General features: G+C 43.9%; 1 protein-coding gene across 4 annotated transcripts in view; it reads left to right on the top strand.

Annotated features, from left to right (window-relative positions):
• Positions 1-21,703, top strand: part of ALK (ALK receptor tyrosine kinase) — a 682,318-nt gene extending 660,615 nt beyond the window's left edge. For all 4 annotated transcript variants that reach the window (XM_040496415.1, XM_040496416.1, XM_040496417.1 and 1 more), the window contains 6 exons: positions 626-723; positions 4,328-4,420; positions 6,804-6,905; positions 16,216-16,350; positions 17,052-17,142; positions 20,140-21,703. In XM_040496415.1, coding sequence (XP_040352349.1) covers positions 626-723; positions 4,328-4,420; positions 6,804-6,905; positions 16,216-16,350; positions 17,052-17,142; positions 20,140-20,826 — 1,206 coding nt within the window. In that variant the 3' untranslated portion in view covers positions 20,827-21,703. The remainder of the gene's footprint in view (positions 1-625; positions 724-4,327; positions 4,421-6,803; positions 6,906-16,215; positions 16,351-17,051; positions 17,143-20,139) is intronic.
• The last annotated feature ends 1,667 nt before the right edge of the window (positions 21,704-23,370 follow it).

Here is a 23,370-nt window from a genome sequence, read left to right as displayed (position 1 = left end):
CGGGAAGCGGAGACGAGCTCACCCCCGGGGGTGGGATGACGTCTCTTTGTGCACAAAAGACTCCATACCGAAGAGCTTGAGATCGCCCTTCAACTGCCCAGCATTTCCTGCAAGCTTGTCCTTTTCAATCCACTTTAGGTCCAGATCTTCTGGACCTCAGAAGATTAATTTTAATACTTTTAAACATTTCAATAGAGCATTTTAAAAACATTAGCTCCCTTGATTTCCTCACAGGTTTGTTTATAAGCTGGGGGGACTCGAAGGTGGGTGAAGATTGAGGTGGAAGAGTTTGCAGACTACATGAAGAGGGGAACCCGCCCCATCCTGGGCTGCTGCAGCTGAGGGCGCTCAGCCCTGGTGGCGCACTGCACTGACCTGGGTGGAGGGGGTGCTGTGAAGGCTGCAAACGCTACACCCACCCAGGGAGGCTGATTCATTGGTCTGGGGTGAGGCCCCGGCATCTGTGTTTGTTTAAAGCCGCCAGGTGATTTCTGATGTGCGGCCAGGCTGAGACCCAGCTGGGCATCGTGTCCGTCTTTGCTCCTTGCCGGCACCTGAAGCCCGCATTTCAGATCTTCTCTCCCCTCGAATCTCTTGGCAGTGGATCGCTTCTGTCTCCCCACAGAACCAGCCCTCCTCCCTGGCCATGCTGGACCTTCTGCACGTGGCTCGGGACATCGCCTGTGGCTGTCAGTATTTGGAGGAAAATCACTTCATCCACCGGTGAGTCAAAGTGACCTTGGTCTTCCCCTCTGCCTTCTTTCCGTATGCTTCCCTACGTGTCTCAAGGGCCCAGATCCCCCACTTCAGAGTAGAGTGGTGGGTGTCTCTGCAGACTTGTTCAGATGACTCAGAATCGTCTTTTTTTTTTTTAAACAGTTTTTTAAAGTTTATTTATTGATTTTGAGAGAAAGAGAGAGTGCGTGTGAGGGGGCAGAGAGAGGGAGAGAATCCCCAAGCAGGCTCCGTGCTGTCAACACACAGCCCTATGCAGGGCTCGAACCCATGAACCATGGGATTGTGACCCCAGCAGAAATCAAGAGTCGGGCACTCAACCAACCGAGCCACCCAGGTGCCCCAGCCTCACTTGTCTTTAAGACAACTACTTACTCTCTCAGGGCTTCATCTGCCCCATATGTAAAATAGGTATCATAAAATATCCACACCAGCACTGGAGACCTAGCTGGGCAGTCCTTGACCTCCTGTTAGACTCCTGTCTGTATCTCACAGCCCTCTATCACATTAGTGTGTCCCCCATCTAGAAAACCTACCTCTTTAAGGGAAGTTAAAGGAGTTCATAGTTTCACATATTTGACTATCGGTAGCTCAAGGGCAAGGACCCTGTTTTATTCATCTTCATAGCCCTGGTATATCGTGGGGCACAATTAATGTCTGTTGGATACCTAAACTTTTTCTAAAATACTTATTCTGAAATGAAGCATAATGTTTCTTTTCTTTGCCTCCATAGTTCATTTCATCTACTGTCTATGACCCTTATGTTTAAATCGTGTTTGACTGGGACATCAAATCCACATGTAGTGCTATAGACATGATAGAGTCTACATATTTCTTTCCAGGCGATGTTGATGACTTTCCCAGCTGACACCTTGATTCTGAAATCTGAAAAGTCAAATAGATTGTTAGGCTCTTTGCAAAGCTCCTCCCAATGATACACTCCTCGACTGGTAAATATCCACCTGGTGAACTATCAATCACTTTTTAACCCATGTCTTCAAAGAGTATAACACATGTGTGTAATAGTTCATATGTAAAGTACAAAGCAGGAAATGCGAGAAGTTGTATGAGTTCAGAAATGGAAAGGCAAGTAGGCAGATAGCAAGCCCTGCTTTTTGCCCTAATAAAAATGGAGACATTAAAGGTCAAGAAATGTGCTCGCCCAGGCTCCCAAAGTCATTCCTAAAACAAGGCAATAAATGCTTACACCAGCTTATCCTTTTACTGTCCCTCCATCATTTTGGTCTTCAGATCTTCATCTTAATTCTAACTCTGTCCAACTTGCAGGATTTGTGCTTGATAGAAATAACAGGAGTGAAAAAGGGGCTGGGACCAATCCTTCGTGTTCCCTCCAAAGCTACACCCTTTGCTTCAAAGTGCAGGGCAGTCTTGCCCTTTTCGTTGTGCCCAGAACTTTCCATAAATCTCAGTTCTGGACTTTATTGCTCTTCAGACAAGACAAGGTCATACTCTTTTTAGAATTCATCCCTAGCTAGAGCCATCTTTCCACCTGTTGTCTGTGTTCTCTAAGTCTGGACTCATCGGACAGTAAGCTGTGCAGTCACCTTGGTGACTGCGGATACCTGCCTTCCCTTCTCACTGAGATCATTTCTGCTTTTTCATCTCCACCCTGTGTCATTCACCCAGTATCCAGAGTCTCTGGCTTAGAGATCACATCCTTCTTTCCCCTGACGTTTTGAAATCTGCTTTCCTCAAGCCGTGATATATTTCGACTATATCCAGCACTCTGTCATTATAGATAATAAGATAACAGGACCACATTCTCCCAAGAGTCCTACCACTTCCACATCTGTAAATAGTTACCAAAGGTCAGAATTAGATCCCAGGGTAATAGTTTGTTGCTGTTCTTATCGTTTTTGAGAAATGGAATTGTCAAAGATCAAATCAGGAATGTATCAGATGGTCTGCTTTATAAGCAAAAGGCAACTTCTAATAGAAATTGTCCATCTCGATCAAAGTTTTTCTTCTGGGGTAACTGGCATTAGGAAGGCATCTTTTGTACTTCCTCGCTGGCTATGGGCTCTGTGGCACACTCCTACAGCAGTGTGACCTCTTATCCTCTCTCCTCCACCGACATCTGCCTCAAGATTCACAGGCTCCCATGCATGCACACCTTCTGCATTCAGAGAGGAACTCCTTCCCCCAGATTCTCACGCTCCCATTTTTCTATTAGATCTGTTTCCTTTGGACATGGTTTATTGCCATTTCAAGAATTATGGGTCATTCTACCAATTCATGGCATGTTCTATGATATCACACTCACTTTCTTGCCGTTAAATTCAAAATCACTTTTTTAAGCAACCATTTCACGCACATCAGCGTAAAGACCTTCCTGGAGATATAAATATTGTTCCTGTTCTACTTCAGTCTATTTTTCTTGAGAAGCAATGGCTATATATCCTACTATTTTTCTTCTTTTTGATGTCATATATGTTATGCTTTTATAGTTTTATTAGGGCATTTGATGCACTATTGCTCCTCGAAATTCAACTTAAACCTTCGGCATCAGGTCAGTGGCATTAACAACATCCATCTCCCACTCCAACCCATTGTTCTGGTATCTTAAGTGTCCTGATGACCCCCAGTCCTGGTCCTGTTTATTTTCCACGTCCCTATTTCTCAACCAAAGATCAGGACCTTTGGGAAACCAGTTGAAATTATGGAAGCACTACCTGTCCTGCCTGAGGAGTACTTTTTTTTTTTTTTTCTGTCTGGGACTTTAATATTATGAGAGGCCCATCCCAGACTTCTTCTGGATGCATCCTTCATTCCCACGCTCACGTCAAGAATGGGTAAGCAGTCAGCAAGTAGATGCTGATGAGCCTTGGAAAGCTTTGATCATGCCTTATAGGCATGCCACAGGAAAGCAGGCCATCTGGTATACAACAGCAAAGAAGACATGATAACTTTATAACTTGAAAGAAAAGATTCTTCAGCCACAGAGCTGTGATACACACAGCTTAGCAAAGGCTTTAGTGACAATCATGGACGTGAGAACAATAGTAGCTTCTTAAAAAAAAAAAAAAAAAAAAAAAGACCTGCTTGAATTTGGTGTCATGGAAGTCCTGCTGTCCCAGCACAATCCTTGAGACAACTGGCAGACTCCAACAGCAATCTGTACAAAACAATAGCCCAAGGCCAAATGGCATTTCTTACGTCCCTCTATTATTTTCTTTTAGCTTACATTTTTTACCCAAATGAGAACAATAATAGCACCCTGTATCTTATTGGGTTGTTGTGATAATTACCCATGAAGCACTTAGAACAATGCTTGGTACAGAGCAAGAGGCCAATAAATTCTAGTTCCTATTATCGTTACTTTCATTATTATTCTCCCATTAGACATTTTCAATCATCTCCCCTGTTCCGTTTCCATTTCCCTGGTAGTTCTGAGGGTGGAATTGGTACAGCTATTTCTTTCATACTGAGGTAGAAGTAGCAAAGGAAATACAGGGCAGAGAGGGAACTATTTGAACTCAGATTGCAGGTGGAAGTCCTTGTGATGGATATCACGTTTATCTTCCCAGAAATAAATTCGGAAGTGCATTTTCTCCTTCATTTTTCTTCCCAGGGACATTGCTGCCAGGAACTGCCTCTTGACGTGTCCAGGCCCTGGCCGAGTGGCCAAGATCGGAGACTTTGGAATGGCCCGAGACATCTACAGGTGAGCAAGGATTGCTGTCACCCATCCAAGCCCCATCCCCTCAAGAGGATGGGACGTCGCTGCTGTGCTTGCGCTGGTACCCTGTCAACTGGCCACCTAACATTTCCTTGAGTCCCTGTCCAGGACATACGAAATCTTAATTAGGGCCCATGCCTGGCGGTCTAATTCTAGGATCTCTGACTGCAGTCACTGACACCACATTCTTTCTGGTTCCAACTCTCATTAATCCCAGGATGTTCTCAGACACAGAATAACCTGCATACTTGACATGGAAAACGTTCTCAATAAACTTTTACTTAACCCCTTTCCTCACTAGCAGGGAATTCCAAATGGACTTGGCTTCCATCACCCCAGGCAGGAGCACCCCAGAACTGACAACATAACGGGCAAGCTCACTGGTCTTCTCCACCCGCTCTAGGAGCCAGGGGAGGGTGCCTAATTTAGCTTCATTTCTTTATCCCTGCCATATTCTCAAGGGTACATTAAAAAAAAAATAAAATAATTTTTGTAATTAAACAAAAATCTTCAATTGTACTTTACCTTACTCTTCTCTTCCCAACCCCCAGGTTCACTTCTGTCTGATTATTTACAACCGTGACTTGCTCGGTGAGCTGAGAAAGTCACTCCTTCGCATGGTCACTAATGACGCCCTCCCTGACCCAGGGGAAGAGTGAGGAGAGATGGTCACTTAAGAGTTTTCACTCTTGGGAGAGTAAGGGCCTCCCCACCCCGCCCCCGCAGGCCTCCATAGAACTGATAATCATCAACACGGGTGGGAATGCTGATGCCACCCCCTTCCTGCAGGAGAGAAGTGCAAGGAGGACTGGGTGCTCCACTCTCTCTTCTCCCAGCTCTCAGAGTCTCAGCATCCCTTCGCCTCCTTTCTCAGAATGCCCAGAAAGCCCATGGTTTCAGATACCAGTGTCGCAGCATGACTTAGCGAGCCCATCGGTGATGGGCGCCTCCTCTCCATCCCCACCAGCTCTGACAGCTCCCTGGCGCCAGGCTTCACCACCCCAACTTGCGCGCAGCCCCGCTGTTCCCATCAGCCCTGCTAGGAAACTTCCTGTGCCTTGCCCCTGCCCCTGTGGCACTGAGCTACATGCACACTTACATCCTCATATGCATTGTCTACACCGCAGTTGTCTGTGTGTCTGTTTCTTCCACTAAACCGTACCCTTGGACGAGACGGACTATGACTTCTGTCCTCAGCACATGGCAGAGTAAATAGTACAGGAATCCCCCCTTATCTGCGGTTTCTCTTTCCCCAGTTTCAGTTACTTGCGGTCCCCTGTGTGGTCTGGAGGCAGATGACCCTCCTCCCGACACACCACCAGAAGGTTACTAATAGCCTAACTTTACGTCACAATGCCTGTGTCACTCACCTCACTTCATCGCACCACGTAGGCCTTTTATCATCTCACATCATCACAAGAAGTAGGGTGAGTACAGTACAGTAAGATGTTTTGAGAGAGACAGAGAAACCCCATTCACCTAACTTTTATTATGGCATGTTGTTGTAATTATTCCATTTTGTTATTAGTTATTGTTGTTCATCTCTCACTGTGCCTGATTTATAAATTGAACTTTATCATAGGTACATATATATATATATAAGAAAAAACGTGGTATATATAAGGTTAGGTACTATCTGTGGTTTCAGGCATCCACTGGGGGTCTTAGAGTATGTCCCCCATGCGTAAGGGGAGACCACTGTACATGTTTATTGAAGTAATTAATCTAAGCAGCTAGAGGGGAGCTGCCTCCAAAGGTATGAGTTAATTGATCAGTCTTTGTCAGTGATGTCATTAACGCAGCTCATGATAAAAACCAATCAACTAACTCACGCCTTTGAAGCCAGCTGCACCCCCAGCCCTGTGCTCTCCTGCCGAGGGTGCTGTGGGAGGCAGCTTCCCTCCAGCTGCCTAGACCCTCTGTTGAGCACCCATATTGAAACTAAATGCTGCATGAGCGTCAGGGAGGATCCAAAGTGAACACGACACAGGCCCTGCTCTCAGCTACCCCAGGCTAGGTCTCCTATTACTGCAGACCATCAGGAAGCAGGCTGTACTTACAAGGCTGGAGTACTGTGATTCATTGTGAGTTATAATCCACAAAACCCATCGGGGAAATCTAACCATCTGCTACTGGATATTTTAGTCATTGCATAGATCTTCGCTTTCATGCTCCCAGCGAGCTGCCTCCTATTAAATGACACCAAAGTTCTTAACTTAATTTTAAACACTCTGTGTTCCCCTGCTCTCCTCCTGAACCGCAGGAAGCCCTCGTTAGTTTCAATGCTGTGATGGCTACAGCTTGTTGTTGCCTGGCCACTCAGGGACACCTCCAGAACCAAGTCTGGGTTTCCTCTTCTCCCCCACAGAGCAAGCTACTACCGAAAGGGAGGCTGTGCGATGCTGCCGGTCAAATGGATGCCTCCAGAAGCCTTCATGGAAGGAATATTTACTTCTAAAACAGACACGTGGTGAGTCTTTCTGTTGCCCTCCTGTGGGTCTCACTGTGGGCCTTACTGGTAGCACTCTGGGGCCACAGGATCCCAAGCTCTCACGGGGAAGGGGGAGAGGAGACGAGTCAACACACCTCTACAACAGGGGCTGTCAAATGTTGGCATGTATCAGAATCGTCAGAAAGGCTGGTAGAGCACAGATTATTCTCCCTACCCTGAAATCTTATGGATCACTGAGAATTTGCATTCCTACCAAGTTTCCAGGTAATGCTGATGCCACTGGCTGGGGACTACACAGTGAGAGGCACAGGTGATTTGTTTTTTCCACATACCTATGAAGTTGGGTTTCTTTCAGGAACGTGACATTGAGTTAACATCAGAAAAATTGATCAGTGAAATCCTCCCCATTAACAGAAGGATAAAAGAAAATAATTATCAGCACAAAAGAGCTGCAGGTTACAGTGGTGTTGAGACCCCTTGTGCAGTTTGAAAAACACTGTACATTAGATCTCCAGAACTTTTTCATCCTGCATAACTGAAACTTTGTGCTCCTGACCAACATCTCCCATTTCCTCCTTCCTCCTACCTCTGGCAACCATCTACCCTCTGCATCTATGGTCCCACTTTTAAGTGAGATCATGCGGTATGTGTCTTTCTGTGTCAGGCTCATTTGACTTAACATCAGGTTCTACAGGTTTATCTATGATGTCGCAAATGGCAGGATTTTCTTTTTTAAGGCTGAATAATATTCCATTGTATATAAACATGCCACATTTTCCTTACCATTCATCTGCCAATGGATATTTAGGTTGTTTGCACATCTTGGCTATTATGAATAATGCTGCAGTGAACTTAAGAGTGCAGATATCTCTTTGATACACTGATTTTATTTCCATTGGCTATATACCCAGAAGTGGGACAGCTGGATCTTTCTTTTTGTTTCTTCTTTCTCTTAAACTTTATTTATTTATTTTGGGGGGGAAGGGGAGAGGGAGGTACAGAGAGAGGGAGAGAGAGAATTCCAAGCAGACTCTACACTGTCAGTGCACAGCCTGACATGGGGCTTGATCTCACAAACAGTGAGATCATGACCTGAGCCAAAATCAAGAGTCAGACACTTAACCGACTGAACTGGGATAGCTGGATATTAAGGTAGCTCTTTTTTTAAATTTTTAGGAAATCTCTGTACTTTTTTACACAAGGTTTATAAGAGCAACACATAATTTTAAATGGAGGATTAAACCTGTGCTCCCTGCCAAAATACACACACACACACACACACACACACCATTAAAGGGAGTCTTTTTAGTTGTATAAAAATCCCCAAGGATAAAAATGACAACAATGACAATATTTTGGAAACTGGGAAGTTTATGGACAAGTGGTACCTTTCTTAGGACACCAGAAAGTTGATAACTAGGTCCAGAAGCAACCTGGTTCACTCTGCCCAAGAGCCCAAGAAAGGCCCAGAAAGTAAAGGTGTCAGGCACCCCTGGAAGTAGAGGTGCAGCAGGTAGGAAAATCAGTGACAGATATATTTAAAAAGTAACCAGAGTCGTGGCCCATTCCCTCACCGCCTGTCTCTCCCCTACCATAACACAAGACCGGGGGTTCCTTCTGTTAAGAGATTGAATTAAAGTCTTTCTGGTCTTAGGGACATTGGACATCACTGAGGATGAATTCTCTACTATAAACAGGAATATATATATCCCTGTTTATAGGTATGTATGTATATATACATATATATACTTAAGTTTACCTACTTAAGTTTATTAAGTCTATTTACTTAAAAATGTATGTCCCCTTGGGGTGCCTGGGTGGCTCAGCTGGTTAAGCATCTGACTCTTGATTTTGGCTCAGGTCATGATCCTGGGGTCATGGGATTAAGTCCCATGTTGGACTCTGCACTAAGCATGGAGCCTGCTTAAGATTCTCTCTCTCTGTCTTTCTCTCTCCCCCCCCCCCCCCCCTGTGTGTGCTCTCTCTCTCTCTCTCTAAGATTAAAAAAAGTAGGGGGGCGCCTGGGTGGCTCAGTTCGTTGAGTGTCCAACTTCGGCTCAGGTCATGATCTTGCAGTTCATGAATTCGAGCCCCATGTTGGGCTCTGTGCTGACAGCTCAGAGCCTGGAGCCTGCTTCAGATTCTGTGTGTCCCTCTCTCTCTGCCCCCTGCCCCCATTCATGCTCTGTCTCTCTCTCTCTCAAAAATAAATAAACGTTAGAAAATTTAAAAATAAGATAAATGTATGCACCCTTCTTCCCCTCAGTGACAGGAACATGGCAGAAGGTAGGAGTTGACCAAAGGGTTCCTCATTGGAGGAGCTGACCAATGAAGAGAGAAATTCCAGGTGCTCCAAGTGGCAATAGTCTAAACAATGGTGATCCAATGGCCCCATCCCAGAAACCTGTAATTGATACCCATGTAAGGAAAAAAGAGCCTTTGCAGACGTGATTGATTGAGGATCTTGAGGTGGGACAGTCATCCTGGATTATGTGGGTGGACCCTAAATGCCATCACAAGGGTCCTCATAAGAGGCAAGCAGAGGGAGATGCCACACACAGAGAGGAGGAGGCAGTGGGAGCACAGATAGAGGTGAAAGATATGTGACTACAAGTCAAAGAATTCTGACAGCCTCCAGAAGCCAGAGGAGGCAAGGAACAGATTCTCCCCTAGAGCCTCCAGAGGGGGCGTGGCTCTGCAGACACCATGATTTCAGTCCAGGATATGGCGCTGATTTTGGACATCTGACCCTCAGAGCTGTGAGAAAATAAACTTCTGTTGTTTTAAGCCACCAAGTTTGTGGCAGTTTGTGACAGCAGTGACAGGGACCGATACCCAGTGAAACATGCAAGCCAGCTGCTCCCCCACTGGATAAGATCTACATAGAACTTCTCATCGGCTTTGTAATGTCCCCATAATAAAATATGAGCAGCCAGCCAAGAATCAACAAATGCTTGAGAGAAGATTCTAATCTGAAGGAAACAAATATATAAAGAGGAATTTGGAGGCAGAAAAATGCAGAAAGCTTAGGAAAACTTCTAAAAACTATAATATCCTCAGAAAGATGAATTGTTGCAACCGTAATCTAAGGACAAAAGATTGTTTAAAACAAGGGTTTTAGAGAAAAAAAGTTCTTAGAAATAGAAATATGAGACAGCCCTCAAGGAGGTGGAGCATTAGTCTCCTGAAGCTCATGTGAGCAGCACACAGCCATGTTAGGTCAGGTGGTCAAGGTCAGTATCTATAGTGATAGATCATGTTGGTAGCATGTGCCCTTGTTATGATGTGACGAAAACGGCATTTAACCTCTGTGGTCTTTCTCCCCACACCCAACAACTCTAGTCTAATCATAAGAAAGCAGACAAATCCCAAATGGACATTCTGCTAAAGCCCTGACCAATACTCCTCAAAACTGTCAAAGTCATCAAAAACAAGGAAAGCCTGAGAAGTTGCCAAAGTCAAGAGTAGCCTAAGGAAATAGGACAAATACATAAAATGTGATATTCTAATGGTGACCTGGAACAGAAAAAGTAAATGCAGCAAAGGCTAAGGAAATCTGAATAAACTATAGGTTCTAGTTAATAATGATGCCTTAATATTGGCTCATTAATTGTAACAAATATACCATACTAATGTAAGATGCTAAAAGTAGGGGAAATTGAATGTGAAGTATGTGAGAACACTATTACCTTCATCCTTCATTTACAATCTAAAACTATTGTTAAGAAAACAGTTTATATTTTAATATGATAATAATGATAATGTAAAAGTAACAGGTTGAAGTCAGAGTTGAATAAATCTTCTAGAAAATAAAACAACTATGAACCAATGGGATATGTAGGAAAGAAAAGAAAAGAAAATTAAGAAGATTAGACCCATTAGATCCAATTATCTGACAAATGGGAGTCCCAGAAAGAATGAACAGAAGTGAAGGGAATAAACATATCAAAGAAACAATTCAAGAGGATTTTCCAGAACAGAAAGGCATACATTTCCAGAATGAAAGTGTCCACCAAGTGCCAAGCGTGGTGAGTAAAAAGAGCCACGCAAAAGCACGTCATCGTGAAAGTTCAGACCAGTGGTGTTCAAGATTTTGCAAGCTTTCAAGGAGACAAATAATAATAGTAAAAAATTATAAGAGATTAAAATGGGGAATCCAAATGGTTTCGAGTTTCTCAACAGCAACACAGGAAACCAAGAGGACAATGGACAAACGTCCTCCAAATTGCGAAACACATCACAAGACGGGGGAGTCACAATGATCAGAATCCCCTTCCTGACCCATGTTTTGATGATGTGAGCAGGAGCCTTTGTTGTTTTAAGTCACTGGGATGTGACTTACCCAAACCCAGTGGATCACAGTGGTCCTGGGATCAGCAGCCCCAGCATCACCTGAGACTTGTTAGAAATGCAGGTGCTTAGCCCTCACCTCGGGCCTAATGAAACAGGAGCTCTAGGGGTGGGGCCCAGCAATCTGTGTTTTAAGGAGCCCTCTGGGTGATTCCATGTGCACCAAAGTTATAGAGCATCACCAACTACCCTAGCCAAATGCAGATAGTAAGTTCAGTAATTAGGTAACCGTTCTGAACACATGTCTATCCTGTGACCCAGCAATTCTATTTCCAAGTGTCTACTTTAGAGGTTGACAAATATGGATTTGGGCAAGGATGTTCATTTGCAACACTGTTTATAATAGAGAAAAGGCAAAAACAACTTAAGTATCCCTCAAACGGGGGATGGAAAATAAATGGTGGCTTACCGATATCACAGAAAACTATTTAGCAATATGAAAGAACACACTAAACCTGCATGTATCAACATGGATAAATCTGTATGCAACCTTTATTGAAAGAAAGACAAGTTCCAGAAAGGGGTTGGATATCATTATGCATAATTTTACAATACAAAAGCCAAGTCTGTAATACAGATTTGTTATTCTTTCACACATTGCAGAAACTCTGCAAACATAGATGGGAATGTTACATTCCAACTTCAGTGAGGGAAGGGGAGGGAGGGGAGGAGGAGAGGAGGGAGGTTGGGACTTAACTGTTATTTTTTTTTCTTCAAAAAAAGAAAAGGAGACTGGACACAAATAAGACAAAAGTTTAACACCTAGGTACAAAATTATCTATTATATTACCTTTCCTTTTTAAAGCTTACATTATTTCCTAATTAAAATGCTTAAAGACACAGATAAATTGCATAACCTCGGATATTGATGAGTGCCATGGAGACAAAAAAGCAGAGGATAAAGAGTGTGGGGTGGAGGGGCCTGAGGAGGGAAGCTGTTTAGTCCAGATGGTGGGGAAAGCTCCATGGAGGAGGTGACAGCCCAATGCCTGAATGGCAGAAAGATGGAAAGATCTGAGAGGAAGGCTTTCCAGGCTGCGGGGAAAGTCAAATGTAAAAGGCCAGTGGCAGAAGCAAGATGAGCTTGTTTGAGGAATGAAAACAAGTCTTCATGGCTGGAGCTGGTGAGCCTGAGGGCCAGTGACAGTTGAGAAAGAAGGGCAGGCAGGGGCCGGACGCGGAGTGCCCTAGGAACCAGGTTAGGGGACGTGGGTTCTATTCAGCGCACAATGGGATGCCCCTGAAAGGTTGGAAGCCAGAGCTTGACAGGATCTGTAAAAAAAAAAAAAAAAAAAAAATCACTCTGGCTGCCAATGAAGTGATACTGGAGTGGGGCAGGTGAAGATGGGAACCCCTGCCCATTTCTCGATAAGAGAACAGAGAGGCAGGCTTAGTGGTGGCAGGGCAGCCAGTAGCCGTGGTGGGATTCGAGCTGTGCCTTGAGGGTGGACAGGATTGCTGAAAGTCAGCTGTAGAGTGGGAGGTGTGGCAAGAGCGAGGTCGAGGGCACTTCCTGGGATGGCCGCCACTGGAGAGAACAGAGGAGATGGGTTGGGTGGGGAAAGAGCTTTTGGACAAGTCCAGTCTGAGATGCCTGTAAGACAGGCCAGTGGAGATGCTGAGTGGACTTCTGGTCTGTGAGTCTCGAGCTCCCAGGAGAACTGCAGGAGACAGTGGGATCAGCTGGCTGGATACCTAAATACAGTACAGTAACCTTTTTGTTGTTGTTGAAGTACAGGTGACACATAATGTACAACATAGTGATTGGACGAGTGTATACATTATGCTGTGCTCATCACAAATGTGGCTACCACCTGTCACCACACAGCACTGTTACAATCCCACTGACTGTATTCCCTACGCTCTGCCTTTCATCCCCTTAACTTACCCATTCCAAAAGCCAGACGCACTTTTGGTTCCCATTTTTCCAAAAACTGTGCTCCAAGCTACGAATAAAGGAAAATAAAATGTAACTTTAAAAGACTGATGGGCACAGCACGATTCACGATTTTAAAACCTTGTCACCAGATTATCTTCACTGATTCAAATTCTTAAAACAATTTAATCAGCAGTTACTTAAGCTGTTTCTTTCATTTCAGGCAGAGCAAGTTTAATACCAAGAGAAGGAAGAGTATCTTGTTTTGTTTTGTTTTTTAAATACTTGTTTTTATTTGGCTTTGAATGTTTTGGGGCAAAGCCGTGGGCTCTATTGCTCCTACTTAGGACAGGCTTATAGGTGATTAAAGAACCATTTGGCACACAAAACATAGAACCATTTGGCACATAAAATAAAAGATGACCAGTTAAAATTGGATTTCAGATGAACAGTGAGTAATTTTTTAGTATAAGTATATCCCAGGCAGTATTTGGGATATACTTATATTTTAAAAGCATCTCTTGTTTGTCTGGAAGAAATATGGTTCCTGTATGGCTATTTGCTAAATATGACAACTCTCCTTACCTAAAATTATCAAAGTTCTATGACCAACACTGCCTCTTGCTCCTTTGAACTCCAAACCAAGAAAATAAATATCTATTTGCTGTCTAATATGCTGCTTCTCTCAAAGGATACTACAATCTATTTCTCTAGCTACCTAGACAGGCAGAAAAAAGATAGCTGGAATTCATTATGCCTTACTACCAGGTTTTTTTGCATGATTTTGCCTATTTTGTTTTGCCTTGGGGGAAGACAAACTGAGAAGAATATATACACCAGGCAATTTGTAGTTAGCAGAATCGAGAGATCTAATAACGTATTCCAGTCTGTCTCAGATTAACTGTATAATAACCTCTGCTTTAGAATTCTCACCTGAAAAATATGGACAATATCTTTGCCCAATGCTCCTCACAAGAATCTTTGAAATTTCACCAAGATGATGTACTTTTTTTTCCTTAGGAGATGGAGAAGCTATAGTTCTCTACAATTTTTGATAGAATATTTATTAACATCTGAAAACTACACCCAGATGCAAAAACAAGGATAGACCCTTTTTTTTTTCTTTTTGCCAAAAAGCTAAGTAAGAAATTAAAGGCTAAAATAAAAATTTTAGTCAAAATATGAAAGATGATGCTTCTGGAACATGATAGCATCATTTTAAAGTTTATTTAAAATGGGGGCACCTGTTAAGTGTCCAACTCTTGGTTTTGGCTCAGGTCATGATCTCACAGTTCGTGAGTTTGAGCCCCACATCAGGCTCTGCGCTGACAGCTCAGATCCTGCTTGGGATTCTCTCTCTCTCTCTTTCTTTCCCTGACTTGCACTCATGCGCTTTCTCTCTCTCAAAATGAATGTAAACATTTAAAAAATAAAACTAGGGACGCCTGGGTGGCTCAGTCAGTTGAGCATCCGGCTTCAGCTCAGGTCATGATCTCACGTTCCGTGAGTTCAAGCCCCACATTGGGCTCTATGCTGACGGCTCAGAGTCTGGAGCCTGCTTCAGATTCTGTGTCTCCCTCGCTCTCTGCCCCTCCCCCACTCATGCTCTGTCTCTCTCTGTCTCAAAAATATTTAAAAAATTTTAATAAAACAAAAAAATAAAGGTCATTTAAAACAGATTAACAAATGAGAATTCAACTACATTTCTTAAGGAAAAAACTGTCCTACCAGATATTGCAACATAAATACACAAAATGTAACAGAATGGCATCATGCAAGGAGCAGGCAAATAGATTAAGTGAATAGAGAGCTCAGAAACAGATGTGGTTTTACTCACAAGTCCATAGGGGGAAATTATTCTATGAATAGTATTAGAGGATTTGTTGTTTGCAAATGATTCAATGTAGACCCTTACCTCACACCACACACCAAACTAAGTTCTCAAATCCAGCTGGAGAAGAACAAATACAACTTAGAAGAAAACAGCAAATACTCATCTAGTCTTTGGTGAAGGGAGGATTGTACACTCTATAAAACAGATGGAGGAAATCACAAAATTTTAAAAAATAGATTTGACTACCTAAAAATAAAAATCTTTGGGATGCTAAAAAGTGGAATTAGAAAGCAACTGATAGAATTATTTCAATTTTGGATAAAGGTTAGTATCTCTGATAAAGTAGGTCTACAAATAAAAAAGAAAATTAATAAATACCAAAACAATATGTAGACATAAATGGGCAAAAAAATACAAACAATTCATGGGGGGGGGGGAGCGAATATACTTGAGAAAACAACCATGTTCATTATCAAGTCAATAAATATAATCTAAAAGATTCTACCATTTTCTACCTTAAAATCAGCAATAATTCTCATTTTTGATAAGAATACTCAATGTTGGGGAGAATTTCTGATGCATTATTGCATAGTGCTGCTTGGTTATTGGGAATGACACATTTGGAAGAGTGGAAGTGGACAGTATGTGCCAAGAATTTTTTGGTGTTCATATTCTTTTGATCTAGCCATTCTACTAGAATTATCCTAGATTTTACTAGATTATCCTAATCCCAAATTTGAAGAATTTTTCCTAAGGAAATTGTTCTTTTAAACAATGCACAAAGATGTTCATCACAGTCTTTGAAATATTGTAAAAAATTAAAAACAATATGGAAATGATTAGGCAAATTATGGCACAACTACTCCAGGGAATGTTTTGGGACCATTTCAAATGTTTCTATTGGCATAGAAAATGTTTATCCTGTAATGGAAACTGCAAAAACAGTCAAGGTTCAAAATTGCTTATTAAATATAACTGCAATGATGTAAAAAAAAATCTAAGTACAGGAACTTGACTGGAACAAAAAAAAAGAACATGCTAACAATGGTTACCTTTTTATGGAGCATCGCATGTGGCTACTTTCTCATTCTTTTTGTTGTTGTTCTCCATATTAAGAATTCCCAATTTGGGAAAATGTGTAACAAAAGAGTCAAATTTTATATCTGTATGTGTATGTCTTTGTGTGTCCCTGTGTGTATGTCTATATATCTGCGTACGTGTGTGTGTGCGTGTGTGTGCCCATATCGTATCTTCTGTTCTGTACACAGGTCCTTTGGAGTGCTGCTGTGGGAAATATTTTCTCTTGGATACATGCCATACCCTAGCAAAAGCAACCAGGAAGTTCTGGAGTTCGTCACCAGCGGAGGACGGATGGACCCACCTAAGAACTGTCCTGGGCCCGTGTATGACTCTTTGGGGAACATTTCTACAAGTTGCTAAGGATGATTTTCCTTTTCAAAAAATATTGCAGCCACATATGCTTTTTTAAGACGAAGGGGCAGATGGCTGACCTCATTTAATATGCCCCAGGATAGGAGTGTGTCTGTGACTTGCGTGAGGAGGGTTAGTCCTCCAGCCCCTCGGAAGCAGTAATGTCATGACTTGAAAGTTATCTACTGTCTGACTGGAGGCTGTGGACTCACCAGGCTCCCCCACACCTCTTAGGAATCTGTGTCCCAGACTCCACCCCGGCTGCCCTATGCCATCTGTTTCAAGTCACCTTTAAAGATTTCCAATCCCTGCATTTTCTGCTGTCTTGTCGGGCATCCCTCACCTCCTTCCCACAAGCGAGGCAGATGGGAAATATAATTAGAATATTCTTCCCCAGAGGTGACTTTAGTTCAGAAATGGAATGAGAGGAGCCATATTTCATGTCAACTCCAGGACGTCTGTTAATGAGCTTTGGTGTTCTAATAGCCTTACACCTGGGCGCGATTCCTTGGCCCAGGCGGCAGAGGGCGGCATATGCCAGCCACATGGGACATAGATGAGTTTTCACTCTCCAAGACAGTGCCACCTCTGGTCCCCCTGGGAAAGTGCTGGGGAAACTATTTTTCACCCTTGTTTCTCCCGGTTTTAATGAGTGTGCTTACTCTTCTTTTAGATACCGGATAATGACCCAGTGCTGGCAACATCAGCCTGAAGATAGGCCCAACTTTGCCATAATTTTGGAGAGGATTGAATACTGCACCCAGGTATAAACTCTTTTCCCTTTGACCAGCATTTATATGGAAAAGATGGCAAATACCAAAATGTGAAATGAAAGTTAAAAACCAGCCAGGAAATAGGGAGTTGCAATCACTAGAATGGTTGTTTATCTCTGCAGTAAAATGACGAGTGCCTCAGTTTGCCCGGTTTGGAAATAAATGCTAGTTACCGCCTCTTCCTTCACCAACACATGACGCAGTTTCAGACACTCAATAATATTAGGGAATCAGGTCTCACAAGTGCTGACTAAAACCCTACTGGGTAACTAATGGTTTTGTAGACAAAACTGGAGCTTCAGAGACGTATGGGAAACACCTGCTCTCAGTTTATGGTGTGGCTAGAGAAATGCTAATGTGAAACCACTGCCACTATATAATTGTTAAATCCTGTGCCCAATGACCTATATCAGAGGGATTCAAGGGAGGAACAAGGTGATTCGGAGAAATTTTAACAGCATCAAAGGCGTTAGTACAGCATCTGTAATATGCAAATCGCTTTCCATGTATTCCATTGTATCCTCAGTCAGGTACACAAAATATCCCCACTTTCCAGATGAGTTGAGGTTTGGAGAGGTTTCTCCAAGCCACACAGCTTCCTAGCAGTACTGCTGGTCCTTATTTCCTTCAAAAAGGACTCTAAATTCTCCCTTTTCTACCCCATTCTAGCAGACTATGCCTCCTACCTCAGGAGAGGAGAAGCTAAGAATTCATTTCCCCCCCTGCCTGGACATCTACACCCAGTCTCACCCCCTTCCCCACGTGTCAGTGGAGGTGGAGCTCCTCCACTTGCATCACCAGCTGCATGGTGCCCCCCTGTCCCCCCCCAGGAGTCCCTCCACCTGTACCACCAGCTGACCCTTCAGGGATGCTCCCTCCCTGTGGCAGTGTCACCTCTCCACACATCTTTCCCTCTCTCGGCTCTCATTCTGCCAGGATATCTGACTCTCGAGAGTATTTCAGAAGTCAGACAATGAGCCACGACCTTTCTAAATCACCTTAGTTGTGACAGGAGACACATACGTGTTCAAGCCACATCCTTCGTTCCCAGCACCAGAGTCTCACCCTTCCAGCATCTTCCGTTCAAAAGTGAAGGCACTGGGGCAACTGGGTGGCTCAGTTGGTTGGGCGACAGACTTCAGCTCAGGTCATGATCTCACGGTTCGTGAGTCCAAGCCCCACATCGGGCTCTGCGTTGACAACTCAGAGCCTGGAGCCTGGAATCTGCTTCGGATTCTGTCTCTGTCTCTCTGTGCCCCTCCCCCACTCTCACTCTGTCTCTCTCAAAAATAACATAAAAACATAAAAAAAAAAAAGTGAGGGCACTGGCATTTATCTAGATATCAAGTTATTTGGGGTTCTTTCAGAAAACTTGGTGTTCTGTGAATGGCATTTTAGGTTGTTATACTAATGGAATATACCCACTTGAATGTGTGTGTGTGTGTGTGTGTGTGTAGACACACACACACACACACACACACACACACTTCGGAGTAATTTTTCTCCAAAGTATATAACATCCCTCTTAAAAGCAGGTAATTCTGTACAAGTATACTTTGAATGACTCCCCCCATAGAGATTAATAATTAACAGGGAAAGAACTAAAGAATAAGAGAACCAGGATGTAGTTATTTTTATTCTCACACTCCTTGTTGACAAATCCTGGACCAATGTGCTCTTCTGCAAAACTGAAGCAATGGCTTTCCCAATTTGCATAAAATATTAAAGAATTAAATTCCCTCAAGTTTAAGCTTCCTTCCACAAATTTTCTTCCAATCTCTGGCAACTGCTTCTGCCTTTCTATATTACAATCCACTGCTATAAAAATGATCTAGCACAAAGTCGGGTTTGTAAGTGGTTTTCCTCACAGCACTGCCACATTTCGTGGGTTTCACAAAGAGGCTGAGCGTATCCAGGCCAGATAAAGAACCACTGTGTAATCTGCACACACGAAGATGTAACAGGGGAAAAGTTATCAAGTGTAGCCCAGCCAAATATGAAAATGGAAGGTAGCTAGGAAGAAAAGAGATCTTTTTTTTTTTAATATTTTTATTTTTAAGGAAGAGAGATAGTGAGTGGGGGAGGGGCAGAGAGGAAGACACAGAATCCAAAGCAAGCTCCAGGCTCTAAGCTGTCAGCACAGAGCCCGATGTGGTGCCCAAACTCATGGACAGCAAAATCATGACTTGAGCTGAAGTTGGACGCTTAACCGAGTGAGCCACCCAGGTGCCCCGAGAAGAGAGAAATCTTTTTTTAATGTTTATTTTTGAGAGAGAGTGAAAGAACATGAGAGGGGGAAGGGCAAAGAGAGAGGGAGACACAGAATCCGAAGCAGGCTCCAGGCTCTGAGCTGTCAGCACAGAGCCCAACATGGGGCCCGAACTCACAAACCACAAGACCATGACCCAAACCGAAGTGGGGTGCTTAACCGACTGAGCTATCCAGGTGCCCCAGCCGAGAAGAGAGAAATCTTGTAAGCCAGCACAGCATTTGTGTCTCCTCTCCTCCCTTCTCCTCCCTCTTGTCCTGCGTGCATACACGCATGTGCATACACATGTGCGCACACACACACACACGAAGTCAAACACACAGACTTTTGTAGTTGAAGGATTTTATTGGGAATATGCTGGAGTAATTTTTTAAACTGATTTATATATTTTTTAACCCGTGAATCTGCAAGATTTGTGCAAGGTGGTGGGCATAGCCTGCATAGCCTGTCCTGGTCGCCTCCCCTGCCCCGGGCAGTTGGCTGCTTCCCAGCACCTGACACTTCTATACTAGGGTTTCCTCTGCGAGCTCTTCAAGGATGAGGATGATTCCCGTTCACTTCCTATTCCCCGGTGCCTATGAATTAATATATTCCCAATAAACGCTGAATGGTTTCTTCATCTGTAAAGTAAGTTTGGACGAGACCATCGCTAAGGGATCTTCCAGATCCAACAATTCTGCGATTCAGCATCTTAATCGGTTTGTTTCTCCCACCTGTAGGACCCAGATGTGATCAACACCGCTTTGCCCATAGAGTATGGCCCACTCGTGGAGGAGGACGAAAAGGTGCCCATGAGGCCCCAAGACCCAGAGGGTATTCCTCCTCTCCTAGTCTCCCCTCCACAAGCTAAACGGGAGGAAGGGCAGGATCCAGCTGCCCCGCCCCCTCTGCCTTCCACTTCCTCCGGCAAAGCCTCCAAGAAACCCACGGCCGCGGAGCTCTCTGTTCGCGTCACCAGAGGGCCCGCCGTGGAAGGGGGACACGTTAATATGGCGTTCTCTCAGTCCAACCCGCCATCAGAGCTACACAAAGTCCAGGGATCCAGAAACAAACCCACCAGCCTATGGAACCCAACGTATGGCTCATGGTTTACAGAGAAACCCACCAAAAAGAACAATCCTCCGGCAAAGAAGGAGCACCATGAGAGAGGAAACCTGGGATGTGAGGGAAGCTGTACCGTCCCACCGAACGTTGCAACTGGCAGACTTCCGGGCGCCTCTCTGCTCCTAGAACCATCCTCGCTGACTGCCAACATGAAGGAAGTGCCTCTGTTCAGGCTACGTCACTTCCCGTGTGGAAATGTCAACTATGGCTACCAGCAACAGGGCCTACCTTTAGAGGCCACCACTGCCCCTGGAACCAGTCATTACGAGGACACCATTCTGAAAAACCAGCCTGGGCCCTGAGCCCACTGGCACTCATTTATCTTCCTTGGGAACCCTGAGCCCGTGGAGGAGGGACAGGAAATGGCTCCCCCACAACCAGAGACCAAACGTCACTTGTCATTTTGTGCCAACTTGTTTTGAAGTGCCACAGAAACAGCTGTATTTTCAAAATGCTTTAGGAAAAGGTTTCGAGCATGGGTTCATCTCATTCTTTCAAAAGAAGAAAAATATCATAAAGACAAGCGAGAGACACAAGGCCCCGACTTGGGGGCGTTTGATGTATGCTGCCTCCTGCTTCTCTCAAACTGTGTGTGCTCTGCCTCAGTGCAGTCAGAATTCGCTGCTTATGTGTCTCATAGTCGGAGTCATGGGTGGCTCCTTACCTTGCTGATGTGGACCGGGACCACTTGAAGAGGGGGGAGGGAACAGAAATAAAGGAGGTGCTTGTAATGGGCTGGCACGGGGAAAGACATTCATTCTTTACCGGGCAAGGAAAAATCAGAGACAACTAACTGAAATGTCCCTTTAGGTGATGTCCGGATGCTTTCGATTGCGCTGATTCAACGATGATTGTAAAAACATGAATAGTTACGGTACCGTAAAGAAAATGTGAATACACTCATGTGAATGAAAAGCAGATATTCAGCCTAATTTGAATATGATACAAAACACCGTACGTACAGATCCAGAGATTCAAACATCCTGCTAATATACCTCATGCCTTAAGAAAACCCTCCTACTAAAAAGGGGAAAACTGAGTGTGAGGATTCCTACTGGATTGAAAACTCAAGATTTGCATTATCACTTACTTAATTTAAAACTTTCCACTAATTAAAATAAACTCTGATCATTTAAAAGCAAAAATCTTAAGTAGCAGTGATACATTGAAGCATAGAAACCCATCCCTTCACGGGCCTAGGTATCAATACCTCCCCAGCCAAAACCTTCCAACAGTTTCCATCATGAAAGTTACCACGCTGACGTCCACCTGCAAGTGACAGGCGGGTCACTGGAGTAACAGGCCGTCAGTGGTCCTGAGGAGGGGTGCAGTGTCCTTCCTTCCAGTGTTCACCTACGTTCATCCCCCTGCATCATGTGATCCCAGTGGACGAGGGGACACACATCTGCTCAAACATACATAGCATCGTTTGTCTAGCTACCAAATGCAGACCGAAACACAGAATTCTTCTTCTGGGGGGCAGAGAGGAGAGGGGCTACAGGGCAGTGGCGTGCAGAGACTGACACTGGCATGTTGTCGTGGGGGCTCTGAACTTGTTTTTCACACATTACGTTTATTTCCACGAAAACGAACTGGGGACCAGTTGAATTTGACACACACACACACCTACGCAACAAGGCTTTACCAGTGAATTTTCACGTCGTTCTTTCTTTCTGCTGCTCCTCCGGCCCTTTGCTCAGCTTCTTTCCTGGTGGTAGCTGTGCCAAAGCATTGCTTCGGGAGGAGAGCATTTTCCATTCCTTGCTAGGCTCTGAGCATTCCCGAGCAAAAGGACTATATGTACATATCCACCTTTTCCCCCACCGCCCCACTTTCGCCTACATCACAAGTATCACTTTGGATGTGGGAAAGCCATTCTGTTCTAGGCCAACGCTGGACAAGTGTCCATTCTTTCTATGGCAGATGCCTTGCCCTAGTCAGTGGTTCTGCACATCTGATACCCTCAACACCACTTTTTCTTTATCTTAACTGCCAAAAATAATCAGTACAGTTCTGGCTCATGCCAGGTACAAAAGTAAACAGTCCAATTATGTAAACATTAATCTAACTCATAAACCACCTAAAGGGGCCCAAGAGTGATACTTTGAGATGCAGTCTCCTAAAGGATAATGACAGGGGAGCTGACAAGAACTGAGAAGAACGATTTCATTTTAGATCTGTAACACCAGTAACCAGTTAAACAGGGAGCATGCTACATGGCTAAACAGCCAACTCTTTATTGTCATTAATGGTGGGGGGGGGAGGGGAGGGGGGCGGAAACTGTATCCCTGTCTCTTCTTAAAAACTATAAATCCATTACATTTTCAGGTTGTGCCTTACTACCACTGAGTTTGATTTGCTGATTCTAATTGTCTTCATTGGTATCAATTTTCATGTAAATGATAGTCAAGTCTTAAAAGCCTGTATACGTGGATAAGTAAATAAACACCTCCACACTGAGATATGACCTCAAGATGTTTCATTTAACTCACTGTAAGCCCTAGGTATCACCACAAAATTAATCCCAACTACTGTCCACTCAGTACTGCCCCGGCCATAAGGCCACAGCCATTCATACAGATGCCAGAGATGCTCTTGTTTATTCACTATGATAGAAGAGTCCGACCTAGAGCACGAACAGACACAATGACAGTTTAGAGAAGCCATGTTAGTTAAACCATAAGCTAGAATAACTTATTTATATTCCGTATCTGTAAGGAAGCTCACCACAAGTTCACAACCGTACCACTGGGAAACTGGCAATCTGTAAGAGAATGACCAGTTTAATATGTGGCACCTCAAAATCATAGCAAATCAAAAGAGCGGGAATAAACTTAATTTTTCTT

This window comes from Herpailurus yagouaroundi, unplaced genomic scaffold, assembly GCF_014898765.1.
Source record: "Herpailurus yagouaroundi ecotype Mexico unplaced genomic scaffold, PumYag 188, whole genome shotgun sequence".
Classification (NCBI taxonomy): Eukaryota; Metazoa; Chordata; class Mammalia; order Carnivora; family Felidae; genus Herpailurus; species Herpailurus yagouaroundi.
This window is presented reverse-complemented; position numbering and strand designations above follow the sequence as displayed.